Source organism: Lethenteron reissneri, chromosome 21 (genome assembly GCF_015708825.2).
Source record: "Lethenteron reissneri isolate LAM-NWPU_2019-01 chromosome 21, ASM1570882v1, whole genome shotgun sequence".
Taxonomy (NCBI): domain Eukaryota; kingdom Metazoa; phylum Chordata; class Hyperoartia; order Petromyzontiformes; family Petromyzontidae; genus Lethenteron; species Lethenteron reissneri.
In genome coordinates, this window is record NC_083799.1 from 2,100,899 (window position 1) to 2,113,580 (window position 12,682).

The 12,682-nt window shown below is 40.4% G+C and overlaps 1 protein-coding gene across 2 annotated transcripts; it reads right to left on the reverse strand.

Moving 5' to 3' along the window:
* Positions 1 to 800: 800 nt before the first annotated feature.
* On the reverse strand, positions 801 to 12,099 carry LOC133345027 (NXPE family member 2-like). 2 transcript variants are annotated; one of them, XM_061555393.1, is made up of 6 exons: positions 11,578 to 12,099; positions 10,196 to 10,308; positions 8,608 to 9,293; positions 8,121 to 8,179; positions 2,505 to 2,723; positions 801 to 2,069 (listed from the first exon to the last, which is right to left on the reverse strand). In XM_061555393.1, exons 2-6 carry the CDS (start codon positions 10,301 to 10,303, stop codon positions 1,537 to 1,539), a joined length of 1,605 nt encoding a protein of 534 aa, XP_061411377.1. In that variant the 5' UTR covers positions 10,304 to 10,308; positions 11,578 to 12,099; the 3' UTR covers positions 801 to 1,536. The 2 variants fall into 2 exon arrangements, with proteins under 2 accessions (XP_061411377.1, XP_061411378.1); XM_061555394.1 differs by lacking the exon at positions 11,578 to 12,099 and adding an exon at positions 11,151 to 11,543.
* Positions 12,100 to 12,682: the final 583 nt, after the last annotated feature.

Genomic DNA, 12,682 nt, shown 5'->3' on the forward strand with positions numbered 1-12,682 from the left:
TTTTCTTATAACAAATTGTATTTTTTTTCGTTATTTTCTTTGAAACTATCTACGTGACCGAAAGACCTAAGAATATTTTAATATCAATTAAAAACAATCCGACAAGCCAACCCAGTCAGGGAGAGGCAGCCTACATTTTGCTATGGGCTTTTGTACAAATAATTGGGAGCACGGACACATGGAATCGCCGACACAGACACACGCAAAAGATGTCCGCTAACAGCCACACACTCGAGTTAAAATGACATGTTCGTTCTAATTACACGTTCATGCAAATCAATTGTCATTCTTGCCGATAAACAATGAACATCCTGCAGTGTGTTATTTGGTGACGCTGCGTATTCAGTGTTGTACAAGCACAATTAACAAAAACGCTACATATACGTCAACAGGGGCGGTTTCTTCATTAGGGCGATTGGGCGACGCACCACCAATGTCATTCAACCACAGAGTCACGCTAGCCGTCACTGTGCCTCTGGATATAGTCCAATCAGCGTCATGTCACGTTCTGTGGAGTACCGCCTCTTTTTGGGCGATTTCCCTCCGGCTGAGAATCGCCCAGAGTGGCCCCATAGACTTACATTCCAAGATGTTTTTTTTCGAACGGCGGGCGCTCCAATGCATTCTCTATGGCTTCCGGGAGGGCATGCACTAACGTGCTTACGTCATCATACGTGCTAACGTCATCATACGTAAGCACGTTTCATCCAACAATATAATTTATCGCCACCTAGTGGAATCTTTAATAAAATAAACTTGAGTGGTTTGTTTTAATAGTGAGTATATAAACAAACAAGATGTATTGTAAGAGTCACTTTATTTTTTATTAATATTAAAGAAGTGAAGTTGCCTTTACATGCTTAAGCTGTTAATTTATCCATTGCATGGGTGGACCTTATCCTTATCAATCATCCAGACATTTGCCCCCCCTTAGAGATTTTGCAGGAGCCGCCACTGTACGTCAATGACAGTGGACTTAAATGAAAAAAGGTTTATATACACTGTATACTGTCATAGGTTACCCTTCTGGAAATGACCCTTCGTTATAGCACTTAGAGGCCAGACAGACAGAGTTAATAAAGGTTAGAGTCTACACTTAGCACCATGGAGTCTTGTGAATTTGTAAAATATTGTGCACTCGACACACACTTCAATAATGAAAAGTATTCGTAAATAAACAGATTTATATTAAAAGTTAAATGTTAATGTTGCCGGAACAATGCATTGCGAAAAGGTTTGTTCTTGTTTTGATGACAATGCGCAATACATCTTGCAGTGCATTATTGGGCCCAATGACCATTTCAATGAAACATTTAACTGCCCTACATTTCGAATATCCTAACAGTGATATAATTCAGGTTTATAGCATTTGTTTCAGGGGTTTTAGAAATTTCATTCAATAATTATACTTTCATAATGTATGGCTTTCTATTAACAGATGGATGAAACAGTACAGTATTTCCCAGGTAAAGCAATAAGTACTGTAACCATCTGGTTCCCACAGTTAACTGCCATTGCATATGGAGTTAAATAAGGCTAGCAAACAAAAGATAAAAATGAATCAATTTGGTTTTTAACAATATGCTCATTCGGGTGAATTTTAGCAGAGTTGAGTACAGCGGTCATGTCCCATGCATCAATGAATGCCACATTCATGGTTTTAAACAGTTCCAAGAGGACTTGGTTAAGCTTAAATGTGTTCCAGTTATTAAAGATCGCCACTCCGCTGTTTTCTCTCACGTTGGATAATTTAACGATGACCTTCGTTTCAGGGCTTCGAATCAGGAGTTTCTCCACTGCCGCTTTAATGTTGTGCATTCTCGTTTGAAACACGTGCAGAGGGAAAGGCGTGAAATGAGCGCCGAGGGAGATGGCTACGACCGTATCGCTCCCACCGGTAATGTTATCAATTCGATTCGCTACGTATCTGAAGTCTTTTGTGTAAGTTCCTTTCGTGGCAATAAAAGGATAGTTGTGACAATACCAATTCAATGTAATGTTGTTGTCTTCATTAATGGCAACATTTGGCATATGTTTTCCAGGAATGTAACGATCTACAAGTCTGAAACCTGCAGAAAAGGCAACACACACACTCACTATTATTGCTCTGCAACGGTACAAATATATATTATTAAGAAGTTATGCAGTTGTTAGATTTTTATATAATGAAAACTTTCTCTAGAATTTTATAGGATTTACCATGAGGACCAATCTGTATATGACAATGTTATATTTGTAGAAAATGGCATGAAAATATGTCACCACAAAATAATAGATGCTTTATAACTCAATGTTGAAAAACTAACAATCTGCGATGGTTTTCATGTGCCTCTAGAAAACGTACACACAATGCTTTAAGCTGTGCGTCGGCATAAAAGTGTGCACATTCAGTGCATCTTGCATGAATGCATTGGCATGCATTTAAATCAGAAAAATGTTTGAGAGGTTTACTGTTAAGAGCAGTGGTTCATAAATACAAGTGAATGAGTATCGTGATTCCTTACCATTGGTGAAATGAACAAGATAGTTGAACCACTGTCCTATCGTCGAATCACCAAGGAGAAATATGTTTTTCCCCTTCAAACAGCCCAGAACCAATGATGGCGAAGAGAAATAGTTCATTTTGCAATATGACGAACACCACGCATTGTTGATGTAATATCCACTTGGACTTGGGTTCCCCATCCCCATGATGCAATTGGGCAAACTGCTTTCCAACAAGTCTATAACAAGAACATACAGCATTTGTTTATTATTACGTGTATAATGTATAAAATATCATCTATTTAAAGCATTGTTGATTGGCATGATATGTTGTTTGTACACCATTCTCATAGGGGTTATGGATGTTGGCAAAGAGGCCAAGAAGCAAAAAAATGAAATGCCATTTGACAACTTGAAGGAAGGATGTCCGTGTAAGGAAATGGAGAAGAGAATTCACAATCGGATAGCTCAAGACTTGCCATTGGGCAGACTACTTCACATAGAATGTGAAGCCCATTGCATATAGAAAAAACACAATCTAAAATCCGGGACAACTTCGATAAAAACAAGTATCAGCGTTTAATGCAACATTGCAGAAGCCCTTTTATCCATATATTGGTACATGGTTAGTTATACTTACGCAATCTAACCAAAAACCTTTATTATGATTTGTACATTTACAGCCATTTATAAATACAATGCAGTTAAAGTTAGTAACGTTACATTATCTATTATATTGCTCTTTGAGGGATTTTGGTAATCGTTTAGCCTTCCCACCCCGACCTATTGTAGCCGCCCACCACTTCCCTGACTGCCCCAACCCACTGCTGCTGATGACCCCTCCCCCCACCACTACCAAAACCAACAGGGCACTGAATGCCAAAACCAAATCAAATAACACGACCGTTAAAACTGACGAAATAATTCAACGATCAAAATACCCTACTTTGCGGGCGTAACTGATAAACTAGCCAGATGTTTGGAAAAACAAACATCCGAGTCAGATTTGGCGCAGTACATAAAATACAGAAATTTATATCTGCTACAAAAGATGTATTACTGAAGCTATCAACAGAAGGTGTGTACTGGACTAATTGCACGTGTGGAAAATGCTATGTGGGGAACAAGGGACGAATGATCAGCACGAGAGTAAAATAACACCAAATAAATATTAAATACTCCCAAATACAACTATCGGCAGTGGCAGAACACGTGTGCCAACAAGGACAATCAATTGATTTTGATAATGTTGAAGTTCTGTGCAAAACTAGTTACTAATGGCCAAGACTAATTAGAGAATTTATCGAAATTGAGTAATAAAAATTATTTTAACCATTCGGATAGCTACAGACTTAGTGCTGATTGGAAGCTAATCATCAAGTAATACAATGTTTACATGCATGCCTATACAGGTCACCATACTTCATTAGGGATTACCATTGAACAAGAATGAGTATGGCTATTTTAGTATACAAAATCGACAGGAGCTAAACGAACAATGGGCTTGCATAATGCACATGCATAATGTACGTTGATTACCATACAAATAACCACACCGGCAATAGATACCCAATGTCATTTAAACACATTCATTAATCCCCCCCCCCTCCCACTTCACGCAAGAATCCGTGCTCATAAGGGACGTCATCACATCTACCACTCTCTTTAAGGAACGAAACAGGAGGATTTCTCCACAAATCTGGCTGTCGCCCGATGAAGCTAGTTGTAATTACTGGCGAAACGTTGTAATCAGATTTTAAATGTTGTGGCTTTGCTCACCAACACACGGATGTGCTGTACTAGTAACGAATTGGCATGTTCTGCTTACGTGACAAACCTTACTAATTGGCTGTGTCGGGTGATGGCAGGTTTAATGACACATTAATATATTTATGCAATCTAACCCAAAAAAACCTGTATTATGGATATTAGTCGCGAAACCCTATGTGTTAAACTAAACCAGCCCAATCCTGTGTCTGGAGGAAGGGGTACGGCCTAAACAGAAAGAGGTGGGGCCTAAATAAGACGGGGCGGGACTTAAAAAGGAAAGGTGCAGAGCCTGAACGAGGAAACGACCGGGCCTGAATAAGGTGTACAGGGGCGGGGAATAAAGAGGACGGTGGGACTAAAGCAGAAGGGCCGGGTCCTACAGAGGAAGGGGTAGAGCTTACAGAGATTGAACTTCCCTGTTGATTTAAGGCAGTAAACACATGGAATCGTCATACCTTTTCAATTAAAGCATGAGCACCCAACCTGTGCTGCAGCACCAGTGAAGAATGGATGCTGTTTTTAATATAATGTAAATGTAAACTTTCCAGAAACACTGACATGGGGTTATATCAATGTACAGTTAGACAGTACTCAAATAAATGTTAGTATTTCTTATATCGGAAATAAAGTGTTGTCTAACATAGTTTTACAATTAGGTTCCAATTTAATTATGCTGCCAGCCAATAACATTCAAACTGTTTAGAATCAGAATCCAAAAATGAATATTACACTAAATGTAATGTGAAAATATTTTAAACATACGTTACAAATACTAACCTAACATTTCCCAGTACTGTATATTTATATTCTTTAAAGTTTTAAATGCATGTTTAACTATATTCAAGTTACATTGAGAAGTTGATGTCAGGCATTGACTGGCATGGCGCTGTTCTATTCCCTAGTTTATATATTTACAATGTTTTTGATCGTATGTTTGCAAAAGCAAAAATACCAGTATATATTTCTTCATTCGTGACATTTGTAACGCATACAAATTGAACTTCAAAAGTACATTCAGAGGTGCCTAAATATGTGTATTAGTAAATAAACAGTTTATGAGCAATAGCTGACAAGAACGTGGATAATATAACTACAGTACTTGATACACTAAATCCAGTTTAAGAGCTTATAAAAGTATATATATTTTGGTATTCCTTTTGAATTTGTAGTGAATTTTGGGGAAAATTCTGAGATATCTCCAAGTGGTTAGATATTCATCTTGGGATCACGCATCACATTTAATATAGAGTGCATACAATAATTGTTATATGATTGTAACTATACAAAGTCTCACTTGGAAATGAATCTCAGTGGGCCTTTAGAGGAATAAAGTATAACATGGCAAGTAAGAGATCTAAGCAGTGTTTGATAACACTGTGTAAAAAATAAATATTCCTGGGTAATAAGTGCTATTTCCTAATTGCTTATGCCTCAAAAGTACAGAAAATTGCTATTATTCCCCACAAACTTTGCTTTTGTGACCAGGACAGTGATATTTTGAAATTTACCTATTTTACAGAAGATTCCAGATAGATTAAGTGCTGAGTAAACTTGGAGTAACTTCTAGAACATTCTAGAACTTTCCAGTAATATAAATAGTAGTTCAGTTTAGTTCCAGCTGCCTAAGTGGATACATGTCTGCATTTTTCTGAGATGGCATCAAGAGGCTGCAAGCATCCGGCAGATGCATTTTGCTATGTCTGCGGCCAAGTTATCAAGAAAAGAGCGAAAAAGTACTCTGTGGAAGCATCTGCTAAGATGTGTGAGGCCTACAAGGCGTATTTCGGCATGCCTGTCGGGGATCAAGACAAACCCTGGGCACCTCATTTCACCTGCGAGCAATGCAAAAACACTCTGGAAGGTAAGATGGACAATTGTTGCTCGGAATTTTATGTTATAAAATTTGTTAAAATGTAAAAAATTGTAAAAGTTTTTAATTTTAATGTTTTACAATTTTCAATCTTATTGAAAACATATATTATATATGAAAAATGTTGCGAGAATCTCTTACACATTAGTCATGGGTGAAATAAATGTATTTTTGTAGGATGGTACAGAGGGGAAAAGAGAGCCATGAAGTTCGCTATCCCAAGAATTTGTCGGGAACCCACTGACCACTCAAGCAACTGCTACTTCTGCATGGTGGACCCTTCCAAACGTCGAACTGGCAAGAATGCACCTGCTATCATGTATCCGGACCTTCCTTCATCCATCGCCCCGGTGCCACACTGCCATGAGCTCCCCGTACCCACTCCTCCAAAGAGAGAGCAACCGTCTTTAGAAGAGAGCAGCAAGTCAGAGAGCGAGGAAGACGTTATAGATCCAGATGACAATTTCAGAGGTGGAGCTGAGGAGGGAAACGCATACTACCCCAACCAAAAAGACCTCAACGACTTGATCAGAGATCTTGGTCTCACCAAGTCCAATGCTAAGCTTTTGACGTCAGCTTAAGCAGTGGAACTTGTTGGATGAAAGTGTGCAAGTAGCAGATCAGAGGAAGCGTCACCAACCTTTTTGCAGCTTCTTCACCCGTAAAGATGGGCTCTGCTTCTGACACAATGTGACCAGTCTGTTCGAGGCAATCAGAATCGCCTGTTACCAGAATGAGTAGCGCCTCTTCATTGACAGCGTATACAGGAGCCTCAAAGTCATGCTGCTCCATAATGGTAACAAGTAACCGTCTCTTCCCCTGGCTCACTCAGTGCACCTCAAAGAAGATTACAACAGCATCAAGACCTTGCTGGATGCCGTGAAGTATGATGAGTATGGCTGGGAGGTCATCGGAGACTTCAAAATGGTGGCATTCCTGATGGGTCTCCATGGCGGTTTTACCAAGTTTCCCTATCTTTGCCTTTGGGACAGCAGGGACACCAAAGCGCACTACCGCAGACAGGACTGGCCATAGCGGACCGAGTTCTCTGTGGGGAGGGAGCAACGTCAAGTGGGAGCCACTGGTGGACTCCCGGAAGGTGCTGGTGCCACCACTGCACATCAAATTGGGCCCTCCGAAACAATTTGTCAGAGCTGTAAATAAGGAGTCGACAGCCTTCAAGTACCTTCAAGACTTCTTCCCTAAGCTGTCAGATGCAAAGGTCAAAGCCGGTGTCTTCGTCGGACCACAGATAAAGGAGATCCTGGAGGGCAATGAATTTCCCAAGAAGCTCACTCGCAAGGAGAAAGCGGCTTGGAACAGCTTTGTCGCAGTGGTTCGTGGCTTCCTGGGCACTCACGAGGTCGAAAACTATGTGGAGCTGGTTGAGACTCTGGTGAAGAACTACGGCACAATGGGCTGTAGGATGTCCCTCAAAGTCCATATCCTTGATGCTCATCTTCATAAATTCAAGGAGAACATGGGAGCGTACTCAGAGGAGCAAGGCGAGCGCTTCCACCAGGATATACTGGACTTTGAACGCCACTACCAAGGACAGTATAACGAGAACATGATGGGGGCTGATTCGTCGTGATTTACAGTATAATCGTAAATCTCGAAAAACTACTCACTTATCAATCTTTTGTAGTCATTTTTTATTACTTTAGTATAAATACATGTTAATTTGTAATCCCATGTTGTTTTTTTCTGACTTTGTGAACAAAAATACTCTAATTTGCCTGTTTTCTCATTGAAAATAGGTAAATTAAAAATATCATTGTACTGGTCACAAAAGCAAAGTTTGTGGGGAATAATAGACATTTTCTATACTTTTTAGGTGTAAACAATTAGAAAATAACACTACCCAGGAACAAAAATTGTGTTACATAGTGTAATAGATGCCAACACCTCCTGCCCAACAGCTTTTTTTTGCACTATACAAGCAGTCTGTTCACATTTATAAACATTTAAAATATTTTTTCTTATATCTACTTACCAGTTACTGGAGCAACATCTATTTTGTATGCAGATGGAATTGGCTTCCATATCTTTTCTCTGCAAGAGAAAGTGCAAACAATGTATCATTGTTCCTGACATCAGGAAACATTTGGTTCTAGAAATATCTTGAAATAAATACAAGAATACTGTATATATTGTAGGTCAAAGGAAACAATTGCAGTATTTTCCTCTACCCTATGGCAAATAGGTGTAAATTATATGTCCAGTTTAAAGTTTGTAAGCCATGTGATAGCTTTGGGAGTAGCACGACAGAATTAACTTGTTTGTAATATGGTCCATTGTGTGGTTCGGGTGGCCGCAGTCACTCTGCCGTGGGTCATCTTTAATTCCCCACGTGTGGAAGAGGTGCGCACAGTGAGCGCAGTATTCTTAGAATAAACCCGTGCAGAGCAGTGGTGGGGCACTCGATGAGGTTTTTATTAGGAACACCATAGTCATGAAGAAATGATCAGATGTTTATTTACCTTGTAAAAAAACGACCTTCCTCTTGACTAAATATGTTCCTGTTGCGTGATTTGATAGTGAGGAGAGACGAACAAGGAAGCGTACTTGGTTTTTCACACATCCACGGTTCACGTAAATGTGGATCGGTGAAATCGCAGACTTGCTCGGCATTGTTGAGAAAAATGTGGCATGGAGTTACTTCTTTAGACTTCCCACTGACAAATGTCCCCAGGAAAGTGACTTTATCTGGAATGGTTTCTCGGACTCTGTCCAGCACGCTCACGGCCTCACTGGAGTGCACGAGCGTGAAGGCCAGCCTGCTGTCTCCTGGCCAGAAGAGCGTGAACCTCACATCGTACACACCATTGCCAAGGTCAGTCACCACGCCAGAAGACGCAGCCCCAAGGCGTGGGCTGAAAATCCGAGCGAGGAGGAAATCCCCACCGTAGAGCTTCCTTCTGTTGCCATAGTCATACATTACCACTTGAACATGGAGTGTGTCTCCAACGGTGTGACGTTCTCCTCCGTTTAGTATTGTGATTCGACTGTTCTTTGCAAATGTAGAGCAAGTGATGTTGGTTGAAATTGGTATTTTATGTTTTGTTGAAGGATATGTCATTGTACCACTGATTGTATCGTTTGTTTGAAGTAATAATGCATTTTGGTAGTGAACTTTTGGTGGTAATGATTTGAGGTTCCATGTGTTCTGAAAAAAAATAGTTTTTTTTTAGCATTTTACAAAAAGCTGTATCATATAACTTATATAGGGCACCGAATGTCAGGCTGTAAATGACAACATTGTTAAGGTTGTGTATCAAAGAAAATCACAAGATGGTTGGTTTCACCACGCATAGTATTACAATGCTCGGAGGAATTTTGGTGGTTGTGAAGCCGCCCGACCTCTACTGTCCCCGCCCAGCAATGCCACTGCCACACGCCCACGCTCACCCCCACCACTACCGAAATTAGCCAAACCCTGTGACCGAGGCAGGGCTTAAAGAGAAAGAGGGGACGAATGAATAATAGGCGGGGCCTAAATAGGTAAGGATATAAAGGTGGCGCCTTATCAGGAAGGAGTGGGGGCCAAAGGGGTAAAAAGGTAGTAATAAAAGCATATAATAAAATATGTGCAGAAGGCAGCGTAGCTTCTGTGTGGCAGATGTGGCCACATGCCAACTAGTACAAATTAGATGACATATTTGACCACCACTCTAAAGCCCTGAATTACTTGTTTTACCGCAGAATTTCTATGAACAGACAAAAAATGGACTGCATTTGACTTTGAGTGTCGGTAGCATCGCTTGTAACTTTAAACAAAATAGTGTAAGTTTTAGTATTCGATATGTTTCTATACGTAAAAATGAAATAATATAAAATTTCAGGCAACCTAGCAACATACCTGACTGATGAGATTCATAACGTTGACACCAGTCCACTTTTTTTTAAGGATGTGTACATTTCTATGGCCGACGTATAGTAACAAATGTCTGCACATAGTTACGGTATCTTGATAAAAAAAAGCATTGTACGGGTGATGAAATATATAATAGCTCGACTTCCACACATCTTACAACTTCAAAGGGTGGCAGTGCTTACCTTAAAACTTACCTTAAAATATCCTTTTGAACAATATATGAGGAGTACAGCTGCAAGTAATGTGATGAAAACTATTATATTGGAGACCGTAATTTGACTTCTAAATGTCTTGGAATTCATTTTTCCTGCAAAAAAAGGTTGGTATTATTGGTCGTTTGAATACTCATTTCATTGAAAATGTTCACAGTGTATGACTTCAACAACAAAATGCTCAAATTCTACAATGTTTTATTTTTATTTATGATTCACTTGTAATGAACAGAAAAAGTATATGATAAATTAAACATCAGTTTTTATAAGTCACAAACAAATCATGAACGTAAACGTAATTAATTATAGATAGATAAATAATTAGACAATATACACCTCTGTCCGATATCTGTTCCTCCACGTAACAAATACAAGTATTTTTTGACACAACCCATCAGCCACACTGTCTTTTGGGAGCGCATCATTTCAGCAGCATTGGTTGAATAGAAGAAAACTCTGAACCGTTTTGGATACTCATTGTCTCACGAGTAGAGTCAGGCTTGCTTGATTGCACCAATGCTGGTGAACTACCAGGTGTTGATAGGCAAGTAACCTCGCTCTCTGTTTGATATGGGTCCAAGTTCGACGCGAAACTGTTTAATACACAACACCAAGTGCAGGGACAGGCAGGGGAAGCAAGCAAGCGTGTTGTCTGCTTATTTATCGAGTTACTTTACTTTCATTCCTAATGACTATAAGTGACTAGAATCCTGGTGACCATAATTCTGGTCACTTGTACGTATGTATGTTGAATTTCTTTCGCACCATACGTAACCAACCGTGCTCATCGGAGATACGAGGAAGGACAACAAACTAAACACACAAAAAAACAGTTCTAAATAAATTAGTTTTCAATCTGGATTTAAAAGTGCATAGCTCCGGTGGCTTCCTAATATCGGAAGGAAGAGGAGCGATCCAGACGGCCGCAGAAGCGCACCTGTGTTGATCGTCTCATCTCTCGCGCTGCTGCTGCAGCGGGGACTGTCAGCAGTTGATGCTCGACCGAAGGCTCCGCCGAAGACGACCGCACGTGGGTTGTAAGCGGCTGCCACAGCTTACCGTGTTACACGATGCGGTATTACACGTATAGACATGTTTAACATTCACGTGCGTGTTTAATCTTCTGGTGATCCTTAACCACGGTATATTTAACTCCACACCCTGAACTGAAGATGACTTTATTTTGTAAGCGGATGGTGTTCGACCCAGTCTGCAAAAACTGCACCCATATATATAATTATATAAAAATGATGCTAGGTGTATCCGTATTCACGTCAAACAATACAAAGGTCATGTGTTTCAACACTCAACCCAAAGTAGATGATTAACCCCTTTGTCATTTCACATGATGGGAAATCACGTACCGCAATAGATGTTAACCTTCACTTTCTTGAGCAGATTGATTCAACCTTCATGTTAAGCTTCAAGCTAATTACGGAGAGAGTTGGAACGGCAACTCGCGGGATACGTCCGCACGTTGAACTTCTTTCGCATCGCACGTAGCCAACCGTGGTAATCGGAGGTGCGACAGAGATGACGGCGGAGGAGACGTTACGCGGAGCTCGACAGCAAAGTAAAACAAAATCATCGAAGCCATCAGCCAACGCGATCATGGGAGCCCCGCTGCCAGGTACGCGACCTCCGTGACGGAGACTTCTCACTCGGGGCAAACAAAGGGCGCGGCGTGCTTGTGCTGCGCGTCATCGATCCCCGCGCGTGACGTCATCCCCTCTGTGATGTCCAGAAAGAGCAAAGTGCTGACCGCACGCACGCCTTGCCACGGAATACTCGTGCCCCGTAAACGCCACGGTCAGCCATGGTCTATCCACTGCTGGTCGGACTCCCGACGTCGTCGCTCTCGTTACCGATTGCCGCAAGAACAAAAATAAGTAATATAAAAAAAAAATGTTAAACACGATTTAATGAAATGTACTGCACTCGTAATGGCAAAAGTCCACGACTCCTGGAAGTGGCCCCGAAGCTTGCCATAATGTAAGGGGCAGTGGTGATTTATAGCCAACGTTAGTTGAGCATGGACAATTAGACCCAAGCCGAAACATAACATGTAAAAAATAATGTGTTTTATGATAGAATATAGTATTGTCACCAGTATGACATAAGTATACCAAGTTTGCAGTCGATACCACATTGGGAAGTGGGTTAAAATTGAGTTACAAGATTTGAGGATACGACAACAACAGACAGTGAGTTAAATAAAATCGTGTAAAATAAAAAAAAAATCATCTCCCTCATGCGCCCGAGCTACGTATACTCCACACATTGGTCAATCATACAATGGGATGAAAAAAAGATATAGATTAAATTGGGTCTTCTTCATAGTACATATAATTAGGGACCATAGAGAGAGGTAAAACATCAACTGCACTTAACACCATGGGGGCTAACAAGAATTACATTTCAAAATATTTTCTGAATTTCAGTTTTTATGTTTATAGGCATATGACTAGG

Coding starts and splice junctions, on each gene's coding strand:
- LOC133345027 (XM_061555393.1), bottom strand. CDS start 10,303: ATGAATTCCAAGACATTTAGAAGTCAAATTACGGTCTCCAATATAATA. Junction 9,294..10,195: donor GTTCAAAAGGATATTTTAAG/GTAAGTTTTAAG, acceptor ATTTTTTTTCAG/AACACATGGAACCTCAAATC. Junction 8,180..8,607: donor GAAGGTCGTTTTTTTACAAG/GTAAATAAACAT, acceptor TTTCTCTTGCAG/AGAAAAGATATGGAAGCCAA.